The sequence below is a fragment of the Drosophila nasuta genome, chromosome 3 (assembly GCF_023558535.2).
Source record: "Drosophila nasuta strain 15112-1781.00 chromosome 3, ASM2355853v1, whole genome shotgun sequence".
NCBI classification, from domain to species: domain Eukaryota; kingdom Metazoa; phylum Arthropoda; class Insecta; order Diptera; family Drosophilidae; genus Drosophila; species Drosophila nasuta.
Genome location: NC_083457.1, coordinates 22,379,781 through 22,401,155, shown reverse-complemented (window position 1 = coordinate 22,401,155; position 21,375 = coordinate 22,379,781). Strand labels below are relative to the sequence as shown.

The 21,375-nt window shown below is 43.5% G+C and overlaps 4 protein-coding genes across 5 annotated transcripts in view; 1 reads left to right on the top strand and 3 right to left on the bottom strand.

Annotated features, from left to right (window-relative positions):
* The window catches only part of LOC132792085 (titin), a 46,202-nt gene extending 30,442 nt beyond the window's left edge, over positions 1 to 15,760 (top strand). Inside the window, 20 exon segments of the mRNA XM_060801314.1 lie at positions 97 to 804; positions 951 to 1,123; positions 1,492 to 1,579; positions 2,338 to 3,658; positions 3,716 to 3,848; positions 5,193 to 5,361; positions 7,228 to 7,273; positions 7,339 to 8,210; positions 8,448 to 8,859; positions 8,968 to 9,325; positions 11,112 to 11,441; positions 12,535 to 12,809; positions 12,866 to 13,274; positions 13,276 to 13,382; positions 13,445 to 13,574; positions 13,576 to 13,787; positions 13,852 to 13,953; positions 14,019 to 14,196; positions 14,327 to 15,035; positions 15,128 to 15,760. Coding sequence (XP_060657297.1) covers positions 97 to 804; positions 951 to 1,123; positions 1,492 to 1,579; positions 2,338 to 3,658; positions 3,716 to 3,848; positions 5,193 to 5,361; positions 7,228 to 7,273; positions 7,339 to 8,210; positions 8,448 to 8,859; positions 8,968 to 9,325; positions 11,112 to 11,441; positions 12,535 to 12,809; positions 12,866 to 13,274; positions 13,276 to 13,382; positions 13,445 to 13,574; positions 13,576 to 13,787; positions 13,852 to 13,953; positions 14,019 to 14,196; positions 14,327 to 15,035; positions 15,128 to 15,390 — 6,995 coding nt within the window. The 3' untranslated portion in view covers positions 15,391 to 15,760.
* LOC132792068 (uncharacterized) lies at positions 5,166 to 6,978 on the bottom strand. Its single transcript, XM_060801295.1, has 3 exons — positions 6,774 to 6,978; positions 6,513 to 6,706; positions 5,166 to 6,455 (listed from the first exon to the last, which is right to left on the bottom strand). The coding sequence occupies exons 1-3, from the start codon at positions 6,899 to 6,901 to the stop codon at positions 5,431 to 5,433; spliced, it is 1,347 nt and encodes a 448-aa protein (XP_060657278.1). The 5' UTR covers positions 6,902 to 6,978; the 3' UTR covers positions 5,166 to 5,430.
* Positions 15,420 to 21,156, bottom strand: LOC132792067 (probable cytochrome P450 4aa1). 2 transcript variants are annotated; one of them, XR_009632965.1, is made up of 5 exons: positions 20,907 to 21,156; positions 17,348 to 17,531; positions 16,888 to 17,271; positions 15,757 to 16,827; positions 15,420 to 15,691 (listed from the first exon to the last, which is right to left on the bottom strand). XR_009632965.1 is itself a non-coding variant. In XM_060801293.1 (4 exons), the coding sequence occupies exons 1-4, from the start codon at positions 20,922 to 20,924 to the stop codon at positions 15,872 to 15,874; spliced, it is 1,542 nt and encodes a 513-aa protein (XP_060657276.1). In that variant the 5' UTR covers positions 20,925 to 21,156; the 3' UTR covers positions 15,420 to 15,871. The 2 variants fall into 2 exon arrangements, 1 of the variants encoding a protein (XP_060657276.1); XM_060801293.1 differs by having other exon boundaries at positions 15,420 to 16,827.
* Positions 19,219 to 19,930, bottom strand: LOC132792083 (cytochrome c oxidase subunit 6A, mitochondrial). Its single transcript, XM_060801313.1, is given in 3 exon segments — positions 19,219 to 19,338; positions 19,400 to 19,670; positions 19,672 to 19,930. Coding segments are annotated over 2 exon segments (321 nt in total). The 5' UTR covers positions 19,783 to 19,930; the 3' UTR covers positions 19,219 to 19,338; positions 19,400 to 19,460.
* Positions 21,157 to 21,375: the final 219 nt, after the last annotated feature.

The window sequence follows — 21,375 nt, the reverse complement described above, 5'->3', positions numbered from 1 at the left end:
CACAATCTTATTTTACTTGTTTGCTGTGCTAACTGCTTTTATTCCTTCTTAATCTATTCGATCAACCACAATTAATATTGCTCCCTGTACTTGCAGACACGTATTCTCTTAATGAGAATGAGTTGGTTCTGGATTGTCGCGTGCGTGGTCAACCACGTCCTGAGATAGAATGGATGAAGGGCAATGACATCATCTCCAACGATGCCAAGTATCAACAGATCGATCAGGCCGATGGCTACTCCAAGCTCATTATACGCAATCCAACGGAGAAAGATTCAGGCATTTATGCCTGTGTGGCCACCAATGAAGGTGCCAAGAATAAGATGACCCATCAGGTGGACTTTAAGGGTCGCGAGAAATTCACGCAAGAGAAGACGCACGGTTTCTTCCATCGCGATCCCAACAAGCCCCACTTCCTTGCCCCGCTGGGTAATCAAACTGTTTGCAATGGCGGCACCGTTGCCATCTCGGCAGAGTTTATGCAGTCCAGCACACCCATTGAGGTGAAATGGATTCGCAATCGCCGAACTGTCGATGGTCCCAATGTGACAACACTCAATGACCGCGGCGTATATACGCTGGCCATCACGAATGCTGGAGCCGAGCACGAGGGCACCTACACTTGTCTCGCCTCGAATGCGTTTGGACGCATTGAATCCCATGTGAATATCGATGTCGCTGTTGGCGCAGAGAAGAACGAGCGTCCGCCATTGTTCCTGTCGAGACCCGAAACCGAAATGAAGATTGCTGTTGGCGATCCTTTCTCGCTCTCCTTCCGTATTGCGGGCGATCCCAAGCCAAAGTGTAAGTCCGATAGTTTTATAATGAGTTCGCATGCAAATGTTTAATTTAAAGTTCGGAGACAGTTTCTTGGTTTGCGCTTTAGTTTACTTCAGTAGTGTTGTATTAAACTATTTTAATTTAATAACATATTTTTCCCTTGCTCTTAGTGGTGTTCATGAAGGGCACCAAGGACATTACACAGTCGGATCGTGTGAGCAAAGAGGTATCCGATGACTACACCAGATTCACAGTGCAAAAGTCGCAGATCTCCGACTCCGGCACCTATTTCGTTGTTGCTCGCAACGACTTTGGAACGGACAGAATATTCGTTACCATTACGGTTTGTACTCTTTCTGTTAAACTGGGTCGATCACTTTCTGTCTTCTTGTTATTGTGCTGTGCTGTGGCTGTTCCTGATTGTTCCTAATGCTTTTGCTTACCTAACCATATGCTTTTATTTTTTCTCTTTTTTTCTATTTGCTTTTCTAGATTAAAACGCCCAAAAAGAAAGAATAAACCTTATTCAATAATGTTTATATTGTTTTACGCCACAAATTAAAACGCATCCCTTTTAAAAGCACCAATGATTTATTCTAAGTCTACTTTCACGACTCTATGTGTTCATTCAACAAACAAATAATAATAATACAACTATGTTATATCGTTCTGACTACAAAAAACAACAACAACAAATAAACAAACTTATAGGTCAACCCACGCGCTCGCTCTGAAACTCCAACGCAACCACGCTGGGGCCAACCCCTGGACAGTTTCAGCGAGACTTCGTATTTCCGAGGTAAGTAATTGTTCCATTCACACATTCGAAAGTGTGCCCATATTCCTTGTATAGCTGTGCTCTTCTCTCGCAATACATATATGTTTTGTGTTTCATTTGTTTATTTCCTGGTATTTGATCGCTCGATTAGATCGTTTTTCTTGTTTGTCTCCCATCCGGGTTTGGTTTTGTTAAATTATCAAATTATATCCTTTTGATAATAGTCTTTTCGTTTTTCATTTTCAATGTTAGCTCACTATTTGTCCGTAATTTGAAATTCCCAAAGAAAAGTAAATCTATTCCGTTCACGGATAAATTTGTGTTCCATATCTAAATTTTGTCCGCCTATGATGTGTTTTACTCCAGTATTTCTAATCAGCTAAAATCCTTTTTATCCTTTATTTGATATTGGATTTTACAGATCGCTTCAGCTCTAACTTGTTTGCCTTCTATGCCGCTAGTCAAGAAAATTCTCAAAAGCAATTTCCTGTGAGATTATTGAATGCTTGATTACCAAAAACTAAATCCGAAACTGAACCGAACAACACAAAAGAACATATCAAATTATCCGTGTATTTAGCTTTTGTTAGTATTTCTGAACGATTGACTTATTTTACAATTTATTGATTTATTTATTTTTATTATGGTATACGAATATAAATAGCGTATTATATAGAGCACAGCAATCCAGCTTATACATTTACGTAGTCGAAAAACAAAAAAATAAAATATATATTTCTCCGGGGCGTTTTGTGTTTGATTTTTCTCTCTCAATATAGATCCACCTGGCTGCATCTCAACGGAACCTCTTGTGGTGGACTCGGGCCCTACGCACATATCACTGTCTTGGGGCAAGCCCGTCAGTGCGAACTCCGCACCTGTGATTGCCTACAAGGTGGAGGCTTGGATTGTGGGCCACGAAGGCGGCGCCTATTGGCGTGAGTTCGGCCTCACGCCTATCAACTCATTTGACGCCTTCAATCTGAAGCCCAACGTAGAGTATCATTTCCGCGTGACGCCCAAGAATCGCTATGGTTGGGGTCCCGCAGTCCAGACCAGTTCTGCACTGCAAGTAGGCGGTGTCGAGTGTCTGCCAGAGTTTGTCAAGATACTGCCGGGTCAGGTAAAGGCGTTGCTGGGCTCCTCGTTCACTCTGCAGTGCAATATGCGGGGCGCACCACGTCCCCAGATCACCTGGTACAAGGATGGTATTCAACTGAGCAGCAGTTCCGATCGCGTTAAGATACGACAGATTGGCTCCACTTGTGCCCTGACCATTGCCACTGTCGTCGAGCTGGATTCGGGACGCTACACCTGCGAAGCAACCAATTCAAAGGGACGGGTTTCCACCTTTGCTCGTCTACAGGTCGTCTCTGATCCCAGACTATACGAAGCAGACTCGCGTCTAAAGGAAATCGCACACGGACGCCATCCAGCTGAACTAGGCGAATCCCTACCCATCTTCACTATGCGCTTGAGGGATCGTCGTGTGCAGGTCACGTATCCGGTGCGTCTTACCTGCCAGATCGTTGGCTATCCCACGCCAGAGATACTGTGGTACAAGGACGGCCAACTCATTGTGAGCGACAGAAGGCATCTGATCACTGCTGAGGGACAGTTCTTTACGCTGGAAATTGCAGCCACCACACTAGACGACAGCGGAGATTACACATGCACAGCCAAAAACGACCTGGGTTCCGTCTCGTGCCACAGCGTTCTAGTGGTAGACAAAGGCATCAGAGCTTACATTTCTCCAGACTTTTATGTGCCACTCGACCCATTCTATGTGTTCCGCGAGGGCAGCGAAATTCGTCTGTCCACCAAAGTCGAAGCCTATCCATCTGTGGGTGTCACCTGGCATCGCAATGGCATGCGACTACGTCCCAGCCGTCGTATATCTGCCACGCTTGACTCCACCGGTTTTGTGGAGCTGATTATTGCCGAGGCAACGCCACGCGATGCGGGCATTTATGTGTGTGTCGCCTCCAATGTGGTGGGCAAGGTGGAGACCATTTGCCGTGTGGCAATCGAGGAGAATGACACAGTTTCCACACCGTCCCGCTCACTCGAAATACCCAGTATCAAGACAAACGATATGCCGTAAGTACACGCACTAATCCTGTCCAGCAGATCTTTTAATTATGCTTATTTCTTCAGGTACTCCAAGGAACCGCTGTTCGTTGTTAAACCACGCTCCAGTGAGGCCTACGAGGGCGACAATGTCGTCATCTTCTGCGAAGTTGTCGGCGATCCCAAGCCCGAAGTTGTTTGGCTGCGTGATTTTCTCAATGTGAGTCGTTTATTCATAATACCCGGGGTAATACACAAAAAGAAGCATCTCCAAATCGATATATGATCTTTTTAAATGAATAGCGGGTATCGCACAGTCGAACACACATTCTACAGCAGCTCTCTTAGTCACTCGCTTTGGATTGTGACGTCAACAACGATAGCGGCAGCGATTTTCAGCAGCGCTTGCGCAGCTCGTTAAAATCGAGTTGCAGTTGCAGTTGCATTTACGGCGCCAGCAAATGTGGGTCGTAGTTATCGTCACAGTCTCCGCAGTTAAAATCAAGTGCAAGTGCGCCAACACTAAAAGTTCATAGCGGAACATTTACAGTAGACGTCGCAAATTCTTGGGTTCAATGTGGGCCCTATTCGGCATCAGGAAATAGAACGAACTACAATTTCCATATTTATTTCCGCACTAATTGCTTATAAATACTTAAAAAAGTGGCAATCAACTGAACAGTTGTCACAGTTCAGTTGCTCGTGCGGATAAATTTTAAAATTAACTTTTAATTGATTCGCTGCAAACGCGCAAAGTGTGCTCCAGATAAACGAAAGAAAATCAAAAGTGTAGTGAAGGTAAAAAGTTAGCTGACCACCGATTAGAGCTGAACTTGACGCTGCTCCTCAATGTCTAAGCAACTTGGCAAGGGCACAAACAAAGCACTTGTAGTAGATTCAGTTGCTTCGCATCTTTACTCGGATTACCAGACAACTGCGTCACATGTAGCGCTGGTTATACAATCCATAACACACACACATTCAATCACACACATACGCACACATAAAAGACAGACATGGGCAGTTTGGATTCTTATAAAGCCTGCAATCTGCTGTCAAACACTAATTCAAGTTCAACCCATATCAAATGACAAGCTTGTTGTTGCGATACAAAAAACAATTACGATTACAGAGCCAAAAAGGCAACGAGAAAATGCTCAAAGCTCAAAAGCTTGCAAACTGGCAACTAGCGAAAAATTATTAGCCACAATCGTGCCGCTGCTGTATGTACCAAGGAAGCAGGAGGTCAGGGTGGGCAACACACAGAGAACCGCAGAGACAACGAGACAGACAGACGGATGGACAGACGAGTTCCATATACCAGTTTTACCTATTGCAAGTCACAAAATTAAATTTTGTGCTTATATGGACATGTGCTGTGCACAGCAACAAGAAAAACAACAACAACATTAACATCGACAGCAATCAGTTAACAATAAGAACATATACGACGACTTACATGATTCATGCATTCAGTTCGTTGTGACGATCCTTGTAGCTGCATTTCTAAACCGCTCATTTTTCATAAGAATTATCATTTTATTTTTTTGTTATTTATTGGCAGCCGGAATATTACAAGGACGCTCCGCATTTTCGACGCATTGGCGACGGACCGGAGTATCGCTTGGAGATACCCAGCGCCAAATTGGACTTTACCGGCACATATTCGGTTATTGCCAGCAATTGTCATGGCGAGACCAAGGCTGTAATCTCACTTCAAATCTTCGCCAAAGGTGAGTTCAATTGCTTAAATCTATTGACTAGCTGTAGCTGGTTGAGTGAACTTATCTATAAAATCGATGTCACAAAGTTTGTGGATATATGCTCAAGAGTCGTGGATAGACAACATCTTTCCAGAACTCATCGGCCATGCTCAGCAGGCTGGCTAAATATTCGGGATCTGCTTGCACCCAAACGTAATGCAGAGCTCCGTTCGTTTCGAATGTGGGACTGAGCACACAGTAAAGCGCCTTCTTTACATTCGCCAGAAACATTTGTATTTGAATTTGAGCCATATACTTGGGAGCAATGGTTTCGCGTGCCTCGAGGTATTTTTCGAAATCCTCCTCAGTCTTGGGCGCTTTGATTTCCACAATATGATCATCCGTTATACCGTCTGGTGATGCACATAGGAAAGGATAGCTTTCGTGGAGCAATAAACCACACTCTATATACTCCTTGCTCTCCAATCTCTCTGTCTGCTTCAATATGAAGCGCTTGTGTTGCTTTAGTTGCACTCGCTCCTCGGGCTTTTCGTCGCGACCCTTGCAGAAGAGCATATTGAACAAATGTTCATCGTCCTCTTGTGTTTTGCGTGAGATAATCAACTGCATCATGGAACAGCGTATGCGCATATATTGCGCCTCTATCCATAACTTCGACTTGTACTGTGTTTTCGTCACCTCGCTGAGGCTCTCAAAGAGTCCACTCTGAGCCTGTATCTCCATGTGCTGCATAAAACTGTGCACATCGAATATGTTGTACTCGGTCACCTTTAGCAACACGTGATGCATAAGTATTGCCTCGAATTCGTCGGTTGTCTCCACGCACTGTCGATACAATGCAGAGTCCCGTCCGCAAATGGCCAGTTCCTCCAAAACAGACTCTAAAAATGCACGTTCTTCGCCTTCGTTTGATGTATCGAGATCCACATCCGTGGGCGGATCAGCATCCGTTACCATGTCACAAATTCGTATGGCTTTGGATGGTTCGGGATGCACAAGAGCTTCCAGTTCATTGCCCCAGAATTCCACAACAGCTGTTGATCTTGTATCTGTGCTTTTGGTTTGTAGCCAAAATATGAACGCCACAATGTGTATGCAAACAGCTATAGCAGAAGTATAGAACAATTATTTGCCAGAGATTTTGTAGTTTAGCTATTTACCTTCTCTGGGACAAAGACTGCACTGACTTTCCCGAATAGCATTGGAGCCTTCACTGATTTTGAGCACAACATTCGCATGTGTTTCCGTATTGGCAAAGTCGGCTGCGGAGAATACTAATGCTTTCAAATCGCATATATCGTCCTGACGGCGCAAATGCACATAGTCTATTAAGAGATCATTGTTATCTGTTGAGCTTTTGTTAAAGAAATATAAAATTAACAACTTGTTGTGTGCAAAAAAGGCGGGAAGAAAATGCTTACATTTGTTTGTCGGCCACTTCTGCAAAGTAGTTGAATACCATACCATGATTGACTGTGGGTATATTGTGTATGGTTGCTTTGCGGAAACCAGGTTCTAAGTCCATGGGCACAATTACTAAGCCCCGCATTTTAATAAATTACATAAAAATTAATTTGAAAACAAGCAAAAACTCCAACGCGTAGCAAGAATGGTTCGAAAATAGTGTGGCCGCGTGTTATATTTAGGAAAATACTGCTGCACATCAAAAAATATACTAAAAATATAGTTATTTTTTAATTGGCCATACATACTTCTATAAATAGATTGACGAAAGATGCTCACTGCTTGTGTTTGAAAACACCATCACGCTCGCGTTCACGGTGCTCAACTGTTGTGTACAAACAGTATATAGTTGGCGCAAAATGAATATCTAAAAATGTTTGCAACAGATATTAAAATGTTTTATTTTTACAGATATACTTAAAGAAAATCGCATGGACAAGGTTCATACACGACATGGGTAAGTAAATGCCCACTGTTAGTTATTGTTTGAAATGTTAATGTTTACCATTTACCTCAATTCAGCAATATTGAAACCTTGCCGCGCTTCGTGCGTAACCTGCGCAATCTTCGCTGCTGTGACGGAGACGCCATATCACTGGAGTGTCATGTGGAAGCCATGCCGGAGCCGTATATAATATGGGAAAAGGATGGTCACGTCATACCCAGCGACAGAGACTTCGTAATGTCATACGACGGTATTAAGGCCACATTAAGTATACCACGCGTGTACCCCGAGGATGAGGGTGAATACACTTGTGTGGCCAAGAACTCGGTGGGCCGCACACTATCGTCCGCCTGCATCATTGTTGATGTGCCGGAGGAGAAGGAGAATATGCTAAGTCGACAGCTGGCACGTCCAAGTGCCTTGCTCTCGGCCCATTCAACGCCACGTTCCACGCCCCGCTCGACACCAAACCGAAGCTTTTCACCAATGCGACTTTCCTACCGCAACAGCAGCATTGATCTGACCATGGGATCTGTGGAACGCCGGCGCAGCGATGCACGCTGCATAACGGCGCCCAAATTCCTAGCCATTCCTTACAATCGTGTCGTTGAGGAAGGCGACAGTGTGCGCTTCCAGTGCGCTATTGCTGGATATCCGTCGCCATGGGCTACCTGGGATAAGGATGGCCTGATTGTGACACCAACGCCACGCATTCATGTTAAGGAAGTGGACGATCTGCGTTTCATTGAAATCGATGAAGTGGGCTTTGATGATGCTGGTCTCTATCGCATCACGTTGGAGAACGACTTTGGGCGCATTGAGGCCACGGCTCGCCTGGACGTGATCAGCAGTTCCCGCTACTCAAAGTCGCCCTCGGCGAGAAGTGTGCGCGCTTCCTCCTCTCGACGTAATGCCTATTTGTACAGACGTATCATGGGACCATCTACAGGTAATTCACTTTCTTGTTGCGTTTAATAACCAGCTTAGTATTATTGACTAAAACTTATTATTAGTTTTATGTAAACAAAACAGTATTACCTAAGGTTATTTTTTCTCAACAAAATAAAATAGCTATTAAATTGGTTATCAACCATTATAATAAAATCATTTTGTTTTTACATAGTACAATTTCGAATCTTAAGAAAAATTTTCATTTCATTAAATTTATTATCTGTGAATATTTCAGCTATTGGCGGTCGCATGGCGTTAGCAAGCGGCTTCCGCGGCTCGTCGGTGCCCTCAGTGCGGTTCTATCACAATAACATTGAGCTGGAACCCTCGGACCGTGTGCACATTGTGCTGCAGGAGGAAGAGGCAATGCTGTTTGTGGACAATGTAACCATTGCGGATGAGGGCAATTACACCTGCATTATCAGTGGCAATCACGATCCCTTGGTTAGCTCCATCGATGTGAAGTTCCATGAATCAAGTATTGATATTCAACGTCAACCGGCCAGCATTGTGGAGCATTTGCCCGAGCTCACACAGTCTGTGGAGGGCGAGGTGATCGATCTCTGCTGTACGATCAATAGTAGCGAACCTTATAGTTATGTCTGGTTGCGCAATGGCGAAATTCTGCCCGACAGCGAGGAGTTCAAGTGAGAAATGAGCTCATAAACTGAGCCGCACATGTGCTGTGAATGCCAGCACTTTATATTTAAATACATTTGTATCTCAAACACATGTGTATCGTTATTTCTTTGCAGCTACATCGATCATGACAATGGCTGTCTCTGTCTGCGCATCAACGATGTCTTTGACATTGACTCGGGAATCTACAGCTGTCAGGTGTACACGTCCCATACTGATGATGATGATCATGATCATGATGATGATGATGACACCGGCTGTGACTTTGACTGTCGCAGCAGCGGAGAGCTGTGTGTGCTCGAGCGAGATCTCTCTCGGACCGATGAAAGCATTCAGCTGCTCAAATCACCGCTGCCCGTGGTTTGTGCGTCAGGAGCGGAAGCTCTTTTCTATGCGCGTGTTTACCCCTGCGAAGCGGACGCCGAATGGTATCTCAATGGAAAACTCATCGAGGATGACTCACAAAACATGACGGTGCGTAGACGCTAACACATTCAACACACTGACCCCCACAAATTTGTCATAGCCACATGCATAACTTGTTTACACTCTTGTTTTGCTGCCGAAAGTTCCCTTTATATTCGTCCGATCGTTGTGTTTTAGGGCTTAATGAAGCTGCGTTGACCTCAATTGTTTATTTTATGTGCCGTCTTCATATTTTTGTGCATTCGCCGGCTCTCCATTGGAGCACTTGAAACCGCCTTGCCGCTGGCCATAATCATCGCATGTGTGAAAGTTAAAGTCAGAACTCGACTACTAAATACCCGGTACCGACAAGGAAACATATGTTGTCTCTTAAATGCAAAATTTCTTATCGAATAGATTCAAATAAAACTATGATACTATTCAGAATAATTTTTCGAAAAATATGTTAAGCGACATTTTGTTGATTTTTATTTTAATTGAATTACCCTATGTTGACAATTACCGTCCCCATCTACAGAAATGATATGATGATGTCTGTATGTTTTGGTCCAAAAGAACTCAATACGATAATAAAGGCTATACCTATATATATATATATATATATATATATATATATATATATATATATATATATATATATATATATATATATATATATATATATTATAGATTCGAGTTTACTTATTAGTTTCATAAGTGAATTCCATATTATATATTATTATACATATTATAAATTGAATATAAATAGTTTAACTTGCGGTTAAACTTCATAAAATTGGCGTAATGCGGCTATAAAATTATACTTAAATACTTTGTGATAACAGATATACTTCGTTCTGCATATTTGCAAACTTATCCCATACCGTTTGCTATACCCTAATGCATTAGCCTTGGCTACCGGGTATACAAACAAACGCGTTGCGTTCACACCTTGTCAACGTTCAGAGTTGTGTATGCAGCGAAAACAACAACAATCATTATACACGCTTATATTTGCACACATACAAACACACACAACAATAGCTATAAGAAATTATAAACAGAGACCCCAAAAAGATTAAAATGCCTCGGCATGCGCAACGCATGCAAACGAAGCGACGACGTTTGTGAAGTGAGGCGACTGCCATCGAAGTCGCGTTGTGATCTGTTGCGTTGTGTGTTGTGTTTTGAATCGATTCGCTTGCGATGCTCGATCGCCTCGATCGGAGAGCAAACAGCACACAAGCAAGTGAGTCGATTGTGTGAGCACTCGCTCAATGGCTTTCAAGCGGCAAGCAAGCAAGTCGGCTAGTCAGTTGGGCGTTAGATAGTTTACTAATAACAATAAGCAGTCCCTTTTTTGGAGCAAGATGTCACAGGTATGGAATCCATATATAGTTAACAATCGTTGCGGGGCATATCGATATCATCAACAATGTATAGTATGTAGATAAAATGCTGATAAGCGAGCGACGCTAAGCGACGCGCACAATGAGAGTGAGCGTGAAAGTTTTTGTTGTCAACGATATCAACGATAGCAACGGCAAACGAAACCGAAACCGAAACTGAAAACGATCCCGACGATTCAGAATCAGAGAGGGTGCTCGGCTTTTAGTTGTGCTAAAAACGTTCTCATTAAGGTTAAATTGGTGCGTCGTCATCGCTATGCTCAGTTCAACACTGGCCATTGGCGCCGTCAGACGAATTAATTGAGTTGAGTTCAGTTCCGAGCACATACACACATAGTTGACTTTGCCATTGAAGCAGCCTCAATATTTAAACAATTTTCCAACACACACGCGTAGCTGCAATACTCACCACTAACAATTGTGCTCTTCGTCTTCCCTCTTTGCAGTTGGAGTCATATCCAGAGAACGGCATTCGCCTGTTGCGCCTGCGAAACGTGCAATTGGCGCAAAGCGGCGAACTGCGCCTACAAGTGAAGCATCATCCCCATCTCGCTGAGAGACGTGCCCCCACTTTGCGCAGCTATACCTCACTTCTAGTGCTACCCATCAGCAATCCTAAGCAACAGACGAAGAACAATAACATCTTACCACTGGCTGGCAATAATAGCTGCATTCTGCGTGGGCCACAGGATTGCACCGCATTAATTGGCGGCCATGTGCAGCTGAGCGTGCAGTTCGAGGCATTCCCCAACACACAAGTCACCTGGTACAAGGCGGTAAGTCAGTTGCCGATCGTCAAGAACTGGAGAAAGCGTCAGGGGCTTTGTTATGCAAATATTTGAGATAGGAGCAGATTTCACTTGCGTAATTGACGCTCTTTATTGGCATGTGACCTAATTAGGCATAATACTGTCAACAGCTCGAAGATTAACGCAATTGTTGTTATGCCCATGATCCATATCAAAGTTATTATCTAGTCACCCCACAGCTACAGCTGCGCCCTATCTGGTTGCTTAAAGCTTGTATACAGCTTGTACACAGCTTGTTTGCTTTCTATGGGCACGTTTGCATCTCATCGATCGATCTCGATCTCAAGTCTCGTTCGTTACACACTTGTTTGGCTATTAACAGTGTTGCCGGCTTAGCTATTTTCACGCTCAATGTGGAAGAAGCTTATACATTGATCTGTTCTTAAATTATAAAATTCCTATCATATATAAAGATTCATATATAAGTAGCTTGTATCTCGATCAAATAATTGGTTTACATTCGTTTTGTAAAAATACCCAACGTTATAAATGTGTCATGCATTGATGGAAACTCCCATATTTTTATTTTTCGTTTAGCAATAAAACTAGATTAGATTTTTTTATAGAATACTGTCGCTTTCCCTTTTCAAAAATCAAAGCAAACGAATAAAGTAAAGTAGCTTTAATACAGCCATATGTAGGCATAATATTCACAGCAACTATGAAATTTCTGGATATGATCATGATCAACGTAATAATAATTATACGTTCATATAACATGAAATATTATCATGTACTTAATTTTCAGAACATTCGCTACAAAGTAAGAGAATTGGCAACACTGTTTGTTAGTTAGTTAGGGTCTCTCTCTCTCCCTTTCTCGCTCGCTATCTCTCTCTCACTCACTGTGACTGTGTCACGATCAGTTTGCGGTATTGACGTATGCACGTAATTGTTGTAAACCGCAACAACAATCAATAACCAGGCGTCAGCATAGCTGAACGTGTTTGGTCGCCGCTGCTCACTCGAAGGTTGCTCCCAGCTCAAGCCCAGACTTAGACTCGAAGTGAACCCAACCCCTAAGCTCGTATTAATCCCCAGCCCTTTTTCCCACACACAGTGTCATGCCATCGTTGAGGGCGCCAATGTGAGCATAGAGACAACAGCGGAACAATCGACGCTTTACATAAGCGACATCTCGGCCGATGACAGTGGCAAGTACACGGCGGAAGTCATGAACGATTACAGCGTGGAGGCAGCCGCCGCTTCTGTGGCCGTCGAGGGACCCCCGGAGCCGCCCAGTGGTCAGCCCAGCGTATCGCTTGGACCCGATCGTGTAGCTGTGGCCTGGTGTGGACCGCCCTACGATGGCGGCTGTATGATCACGGGCTTTATGTGAGTACAAATCGATATATCGTAAATCCTCAACTAATTCCCACAATCTCTTACAGCATTGAGAAGCAGGAGATTAATCCTACGGACTGTGATAAGGACTGGCAGCAGGTGGCGCGTGTCGTGGACACTTTGGCCTACACCGTCAAGGATCTGCAGCCACAATTGCAGTACAGATTTCGTGTGCGTGCAGAGAACATACATGGACGAAGTGCACCTAGCCAAGTCAGCGAGCTGGTGCAGATTACGCGTCCAGCAGCCAGTGCAGCAAATACAGACACAGAAACCACAAGTGCGCTGAGCAGCATTAGCGTGCAATCTGGCGGCGATTTCAAGTCACGCTTCGAAATCATCGAAGAGCTGGGCAAGGGACGCTTTGGTGTGGTCTACAAGGTGCTGGAACGTGCACAGCCCGAACAGCAGCTGGCCGCCAAGGTGATCAAGTGCATCAAGTCGCGCGATCGTCAAAAAAGTACTCGAGGAGATTTCTATCATGCGTTCGCTACAGCATCCCAAGCTACTGCAACTGGCAGCATCCTTTGAGAGCGCACGAGAAATTGTCATGGTCATGGAATAGTAAGTATTTCCTTTACTTTAGTTTGCCATCAGCTAATGTATATTCTCGCAATCCCTTATAGTATTACCGGAGGCGAGCTCTTTGAGCGCGTGGTTGCCGATGACTTTACGCTGACGGAGCTGGACTGCATTTTGTTTTTGCGACAGGTGTGCGAAGGCGTTGCCTACATGCACAGCCAGAGCGTGGTGCACTTTGGATCTGAAGCCGGAGAATATTATGTGCCACACGCGCACAAGCCATCAAATCAAGATCATTGACTTTGGTCTCGCCCAGCGACTGGACACCAAAGCACCGGTGCGTGTGCTCTTCGGCACACCGGAGTTCATACCGCCGGAGATCATTAGCTACGAACCCATCGACTTCAAGTCGGACATGTGGAGTGTGGGCGTCATCTGCTACGTGCTGTAAGTGAAGGAAAAGAATTACACCCCTTTCTGTTTTTAATCTCTACATATTTTCTTCTTACAGCCTCTCGGGTTTATCGCCCTTCATGGGCGACACGGATGTGGAAACCTTCTCGAATATTACTCGCGCTGATTACGACTTCGACGACGAGGCCTTCGACTGCGTGTAAGTATCTTCAAATATTTTATAGCTTAACGGATTTGTTTCAAACTGTTCGGTTCTTTTTAAAGCTCACAGGAGGCCAAGGACTTTATCTCGCAGCTGCTTGTGCACCGCAAGGAGCAGCGTCTGACTGCCCAGCAGTGCCTGGAGTCCAAGTGGTTGTGTCAGCGCCACGACGAGAATCTCAGCAACAACAAGATCTGCACGGACAAGCTCAAGAAGTTCATCATACGCCGCAAGTGGCAGGTGAGTTGAAGCATAAAAGTGCTTGCTGAGAAAAGCCCGCTAATTTCTAACTGCTGCTTCGTTTTATGTTCGTACTTAACCCCCATTGCCTTGCTTGATCCAATGCTTTGCTTGCTGCTCGCTTGTCCAGAAAACTGGCAATGCTATACGCGCTCTGGGCCGCATGGCCACGTTGTCGGCATCGCGTCGCAACTCTGCGATTGCCATGGGCGCCTGCAATAGTCCGCGTCCCTCCATCTCAGGGCTGGGGATGCTGGCCACCGCGAATGTAAGCAACCCACAGCAGATGGCTTCGCTGAACGAGGAGGAGGACGATTTCAGCGTCGAGTTGCCGCACTCCGCAGTGGACAAACGCAAGTCGGCGAATGTTCTTAAACTGCGCGACAAATCGCAGTGCAGCGAACGCAGCGATTCCGGTTATAGTGAATGCTCTAATGGAAGCCTAGGTGCACAGGAGACCCTCCTCCTGACGCTGGCAAAGAGCAAGCTCGAGCAGATTGCCAAGGCAAACAACGAGCACACAGATCCAGCGACGAATACGCTGCCAGGCAATGTGCCCGCATTGGAATTACCAGCCAAGGGTGAACCTATCATGCTGTCCGACTTTACGAACACGATCAAGATGCGCAAGAAATCGCTGGAGGATAGCTGTGCACGCGAAAAGCTGAAGCCGCATGGCAAGCTCATGTGCGAATCAAAGTTGAAGGTATCGCAGCTGAAGCATCGCTTCCAGCAATCGAGTGCAGCTGCTGCATCCGGCAAACCACCACCAGCTGCTACTGCTGCTGCCTTGAGCAACAAGGTTGCCAAGGTTGCGAGTGTGGGACACATTAGTAAACGTAACCACTTTGCTTGCCTTACGTAATCTCATTCGCTATTCATTAATGTACTTTCTCTGTCTCTCTCTCTCTCTTTTTATATCGTTGTTTAGTGTCAACTGTCGCCACTAAAGCGCGACCAACACAAACCCAATCGATGCCCAGTTCACCGCTGCCCCAACGCGCTGCAACGCCAACGCGGCTGAGCAGTCGCGTCCGCGAGACAACCGAGCGTCTTGCCCAACAGCACACGGTGTCCAGCGCACAGCGGCACAGCAGTGGAAATGGCAATGGAAATGGGAAGGGAACAAATCACGAGTCACGTGCGCGGCATCTCATCAATCGATTCAACGAAACGAAACATATCACGTCCTAGCTGTCGAATGATTTCTTCTTGATGCAAGCTCTACGTTCTTTTCTTTTATTGTTAAAAAAAAAATATTACGATTATATGTTATCATTATTGAAAATGTGTACAATGTGTTGGAGAAGCACAGCAAAAAGCCCTAGTACGAAACTCACTCTCGAATATCAATATTGTATCTCTTAAATACTACATGCATCCACTAGATGAATGCGAACTAATTGTAATTGTTATGCAAATCCGAATCCGAATCCAAAATGCAAAATGCAACCACGTACATACAGCACACAATGGCACTTAGGCTAGACGAAGGCTACAATATTTAAATTATTTGTATCGATTTAATATATAATATATATTATATGCATAACTATTTACCATACTAATTAAAGTTAATTGTAACGAAGCCAGCGGGTGTCCTGGGAATCTCTAGAGGATCAACTAAACCTGGTCTCTTGTTTTTTTGTAAACTGTGTTAACTGTCTCTAATAAGTTAGTCTGTTGCCGTGTCTAGTACTGTCTGTTGCTCCAGCGGCCTTAATCGCACCCAAAGTCCGCCTGAAGCACGCAGTGTGACGCGGAAGGTCTCCTCGGCGGTTGTCTTGCCGGGCACAGGGATCAGTTGATAGCTGCGCAGTAAACGCGATAGAATTGTCTTCATCTCGAGTATGGCAAAGCGGTTGCCAATGCAGTAACGTGGACCAGCGCTGAACGGTAGGAAGGCACAGGAATGACGCTTCTCCACCTCTTCGGCGGTAAAACGCTCCGGCTTGAATTTGTTTGGTTCCGGGTAGATGTGCGGCAGTCGATGGGTGGAGTACGGACAGATAAAGACATTGCTGCCTGCTGGCAAAGAGTGGCCACCCAGGCGCACCTCCTCGCCCAACTGGCGAGCGATGACAGGCACACTGGGATACAGACGCAGCGACTCCTTGATACACATCTCCAGATAGCGCATCTCATGCAGATCGTTCATAGTTGGCGCCCGATTACTCTGGCCAAAGATGCGCAGGACTTCTTCGCGGCACTTGTCCTGACAATCGGCATTTTGGGTGAGCAGAAAGATGGTAAAGGCAACGGAAGCGCCCACGGAATCCTGGCCAGCAAGCATAAATGTGCACGCCTCGTTGACAATATCCTCTTCGGTGAAATCTTCATTGGCATCGGAGATCTCAATCATGGAGTCGAGCAGACATTTGCGTTCCACATTATTGTTGCCCGCCTCAGCCATGAGCTGGCGACGCTGCTTGATCATCATCCGGGTAAAATCGTTGAGACGCTTCTTCTGGTTGAGCTCATCGCTGGCCAGCGAGGTGAATTTATAGACGCTTTCAAAAAGCAGCCAAGGATGTAGGAAACGCGTGGGTATCATGAGTTTGCCCTTGCGGAACGGCGAATCCTCCATCAAGCCCAAGCCCTTCTTTTTGATGGGCACACCAAGCACAGCCTCTGTGTTGAAAGAGATTAGTTAAGGAGCAGAGGGAAGAAGTGCTCATTAATTGAGCTCACCATTGAGTATGTCAACCACGCAGTTGTTCATATAGTGAGCAATGTTGATGTCCTTGTTGATGGCGGAGGCATCGAGAATCTCGTTCAGCGATTGCGAAGCATCCACAAAGGTGTCAATAAACTTATAGAGCAGACTGTGATGAAATGCAGGCTGGATGAGCTTGCGATGAGTGCTCCACTTGGAGCCGCTGCTAGTGATCAAGCCCTCTCCCAGAAAATTGTGCATCAGCTTATAAATAAAGACCTTGTTTGTGTGTTTCTTGGACGAGAGTATGACCTGCAAATCCTCCGGCTCGAGAACCACAAAGAATGGCAGAAATAGCACCCAAATGCGTATAAGCGAGCCATAGAGCGTAAAAGCGTTTGCGGCACGATTCTGCATCACTATAACAAGACAAACGGGGCGTATGCGTAATGTGGTAGATTATAGAGCTAGATTATAGAGCTAAGCAGTACTTACGATCCTTCTCCTTGATCAGCATGGTGTTACCAATCAAAGGCCACGATGGCGGTCCCTGAAGACGCAGCGAGAGCAACACTGATCTTAAATACGAACATAGCTCGGAGTAGAATGTGTAGACGGTCAACAAGAGCGCGAGCAGAACGAGCACGCTGCACATCTCCAGTTTAGTTGCACGCTCCAACTGTAGACGAGGAATGAGAGCGGTTGAAGATGTTAGTTGTTGCAGTTAATTTGTTTGCCAATTGGGTAGTTAAATTGCGGGTAAGTGCGTAAACTGTTTGCAAAAGCCGCCAGTCAATTGGCCCTTTGAACGTCACTTGAATTTAATAGCCACACACTCGCAAATAGTGAGTGCACAAACACACAGATATAAGCACATGCTGGCATGCGAGCGAGTGTGGAGACTAAACATCGTTATGGCCAACTCGTGCCGCAAGTGTCGTAAGTTTTTCGTCAACACTCATCAACACATCGCATCCATAAACTCGAAAAATTATCGAAAGTGCCTGACAAAACGGTGTGAATTGTTTGGGACAACACGTCGCATGAGCGATATCGGCAGCTGTATGCTTTCGTCTAGGTTTTATACCGCACAACCCAACCCTAATGCGATATAATCAACAACAACACTCGCTCACACGCTCAAAATAAGTCAACAATCGAATGCAATGTGCTGCAAGGACGCCACAATTGCACAGATACATTTACTAAGAAAACAGATACATTTGTATCTGTTGCCCTTTGTGACTCTGTTGACAAGAATTCTTTCCATTCAGCACCAAACAACAAAGTATCTTGATTAATGATGATCACCCAAAATGTATCACTGACGCACGTTTTGTTTCTCGCCGTTTTTCCCAGCGTCTCACATCATCGCATTGTTCCATAAACTCGTATTGTGGCCGCCCGGTAAAAGCAGCGACAAACAATTTCGGAAATACATAAATACGAGCACTCACTCACTACATTGTCAAGTGTTTTGTGGCCCACAAACATACAAAACAAAAAAAAAACGCCAAAATGTTTAAATGAATTTCATAAAATAACAGGAAAGCAATAATATAATTAACTACCCATAAATAACAATTATCAAAATGAGTCTAACAATAAAGAGGTGCTTTACGAAAATAACCAATTTGTTTACTTTGCTTAAATCAGCATAAAGTTATGCCTTATTCAATTGACATCTTCTACCCGGTTTCTGTTGGATTTAAATTATGTAAATTAGTCAACCTACTGCTGATCCATAAACATCATTTTTTGCAAAAGCTTCCTTAAGACTTGTAGAAATTATATATATTATTTTAAGAACAACTTAGTAATTAATGCACATTTATTTTTGGCTCTCAATTAATTGCTACACTCTTGTCTGGGCATGTATTTTGTTTACATTTTAATATATGCTCAATTAGAACTTGATGAATACATTTTTATTTTTATCCGACATGCGAATCAAGTCAAACAAATTCAATTACGTCTGCAATCTTTAACACTTCTATATATTATTCTGTCGACGAGTCATCAATTTCTTCAAAAAAATCATTATACCCAAAATGTCAATACACATTCACACATAGAGTTTACCACACAAGTTGGCAGATTCAGGGTCAATTTCCCATGGTATTGTTGTGTTATATTGTATTGTATGTGAGCTGCGAGTATTATCGCATAGTTCAGTTTTGTTTATAATGAAATCAAAGTCGCGTACAGGCCCAGCATGACAAATTAGTTATCAAAATATAAATATTACTAGCTTAGGGTGCATAACTTTCAAAATATGTGGCCAGAAAGCGAAAGTTGAGGGGCATTTGATGCCACGCCCAGCACAAATAAACAACAACTACACAGCAACAGCAACAGTTGTAGCTGCTTCATACACATGTGTTTGTTTGGTTCAATTGGCTTTATTTGCATAGCTGTCAAAATGCATTTCTTGTAAAGCACGAAAATAAGACGCGACTCGGCTGACTTCTGACTTGACAACGAACCTGTAGACAAGGCAACAAATACGCTTAAAAGAGTCGAAAAAAACTTCAGCTAGAAGCTTACCAAAAAACCAGACAATAGAAAATGACCAAAAACAAATGAAACAACATTAGAACGATCCACACTAAAGCTCGTAGCCATCGGCCAACGCATTGGTGTTGGGATTGTGAAACAGACTGCGATCCCCGTTGCCCCAGGGGAAGCGTTTGTTGCGACGACGCATGTATTCATACTTGACGAAAGGCTGTTGGGAGGCGATGTCCTTTTTCTCCTCATCGATCGAGCGATAGGCATTGATCATGCAGAGGCCAACGATTGGTGTGGCCACCAAAAAATGTGACACGCTTCCACAGCAGCGAGCCGGTGGCTTTCACACCAAAGGAAGGCATGTTAAAGTTCAACTGATTCAGGCCAGGACGTACATAGCGATCCCAATACTGCGACATTATCCTCGAGTTCCTAGTAATCTTCTCCGGTTTGAATTTATTTACAAATTTTTGTTATACTTTTTATATACGATTTCCTAATTCACAATTTTTTTGTTATTCGAAATAAAGTTCTAGTCTTAGTAAAACATTCCTGTACAGTCGAATCGGAAACAACTCGATTGAAAATTTCTCATTGGCTCGGCTCAACAAGTGTGGGATGTGGGCGTGACCGACGCCCTCACATAGAGTTTTTGTAATTAGGAAGTTTCAAGGGGAATGTTGTTGTTTTCGTTGTTGCTGTGGTCAGTGAAGCGAGTCTTCCGCTTTTTTCTATCCATTTATCCAGCTATCCATCCATCTATCCATTTGTCTAACAATATACTAAATACGAGTGTTTCTATCATAATCAGGTATCATAAGCACAAGTGGCAAGAGAGTTGGAAAGAGAGAATTCGCAGCTAACTGGCGTATTTACTCAACAATTCACACATATCCTCTAATAAATGTACATGATTATTTCTTACTAATTCTATAAATTATCAGCAGCTTCTTTCCGACACTCTCATGTATTCCCGAAAAAAAAACACAAAGTACATGGCCACCAAAACTTAACCAGTTTTTGCAATAGGCATGCAAAAAAATATATTTAAAAAGGCAATTGAATAATGAACTTGAATTCAGAATGATTTTAACTTAATATTAAAATAAAAAGCTTACGCCATTTCTAAATTACGTTTTTAATTTTGGACCAATCCGACTCATTTGCATACTAATAATGCAATTAATTTTATTGAATTTCCATTTTTGGGGAGTTCTGACATAAATTGCATAATATACGTTTTTTAAGAGCTATTTTTATAAACATTTATAAATAGCAATTCTTGTCCTGCAATATTTAGCACTTTCATTTGTTTATGTCTAAATAAAATTATACGACATTGCTAAATTACGGTTTTCTTATTTGGCAAATCAACTTTATTCATATTGCACTTAATTTTATTCAATTTCCGTTTTGGGAAAAACTACTATAAATTAACTTTGTTTATATGTTATTTTGAGCTATTTTTGCAAGCATCTAAAAATATAAATTATATTCTCAAACTTTAAGTACTTTCATTTTTTTACCCATCACTTTTACTTACAACTTTTTCCACAATCATCTTGTAATTTTATTTGTTTATTTATTTTGTTCCAAAAATTGTTACTTCACTGCACTTTACAATGTTTTACACAACTGTCTTTATAATGTCCTTAGAGCTCCATGTATGTCAGTGCCTAGCAGAAAAAAATAATCGACGCCCACTTAAGACACAATTAGTACTCTAAATGGCGAGTACTTGTTGGAAAAGGTTCCATTCACTCACGCCGAAAGTCGAATTTCAAATGGTGGATCTCCGGTCAGGCTGACGTCTATTTATAGGCGAAAATGCCCGAATACGTTGAACGCGATTTAAAGCGTGGTGTACGTGAAGTCGCTGCCTATGGAGATGTATCGAAAGAGTTGCCCCAACCCAAAGCACAATGTGAACTGTGGGAGATCACCACATACTACACACGAACATACATACTTATAATATAAGAATCTACTTAGGTGCTAAATAACCATAAGTA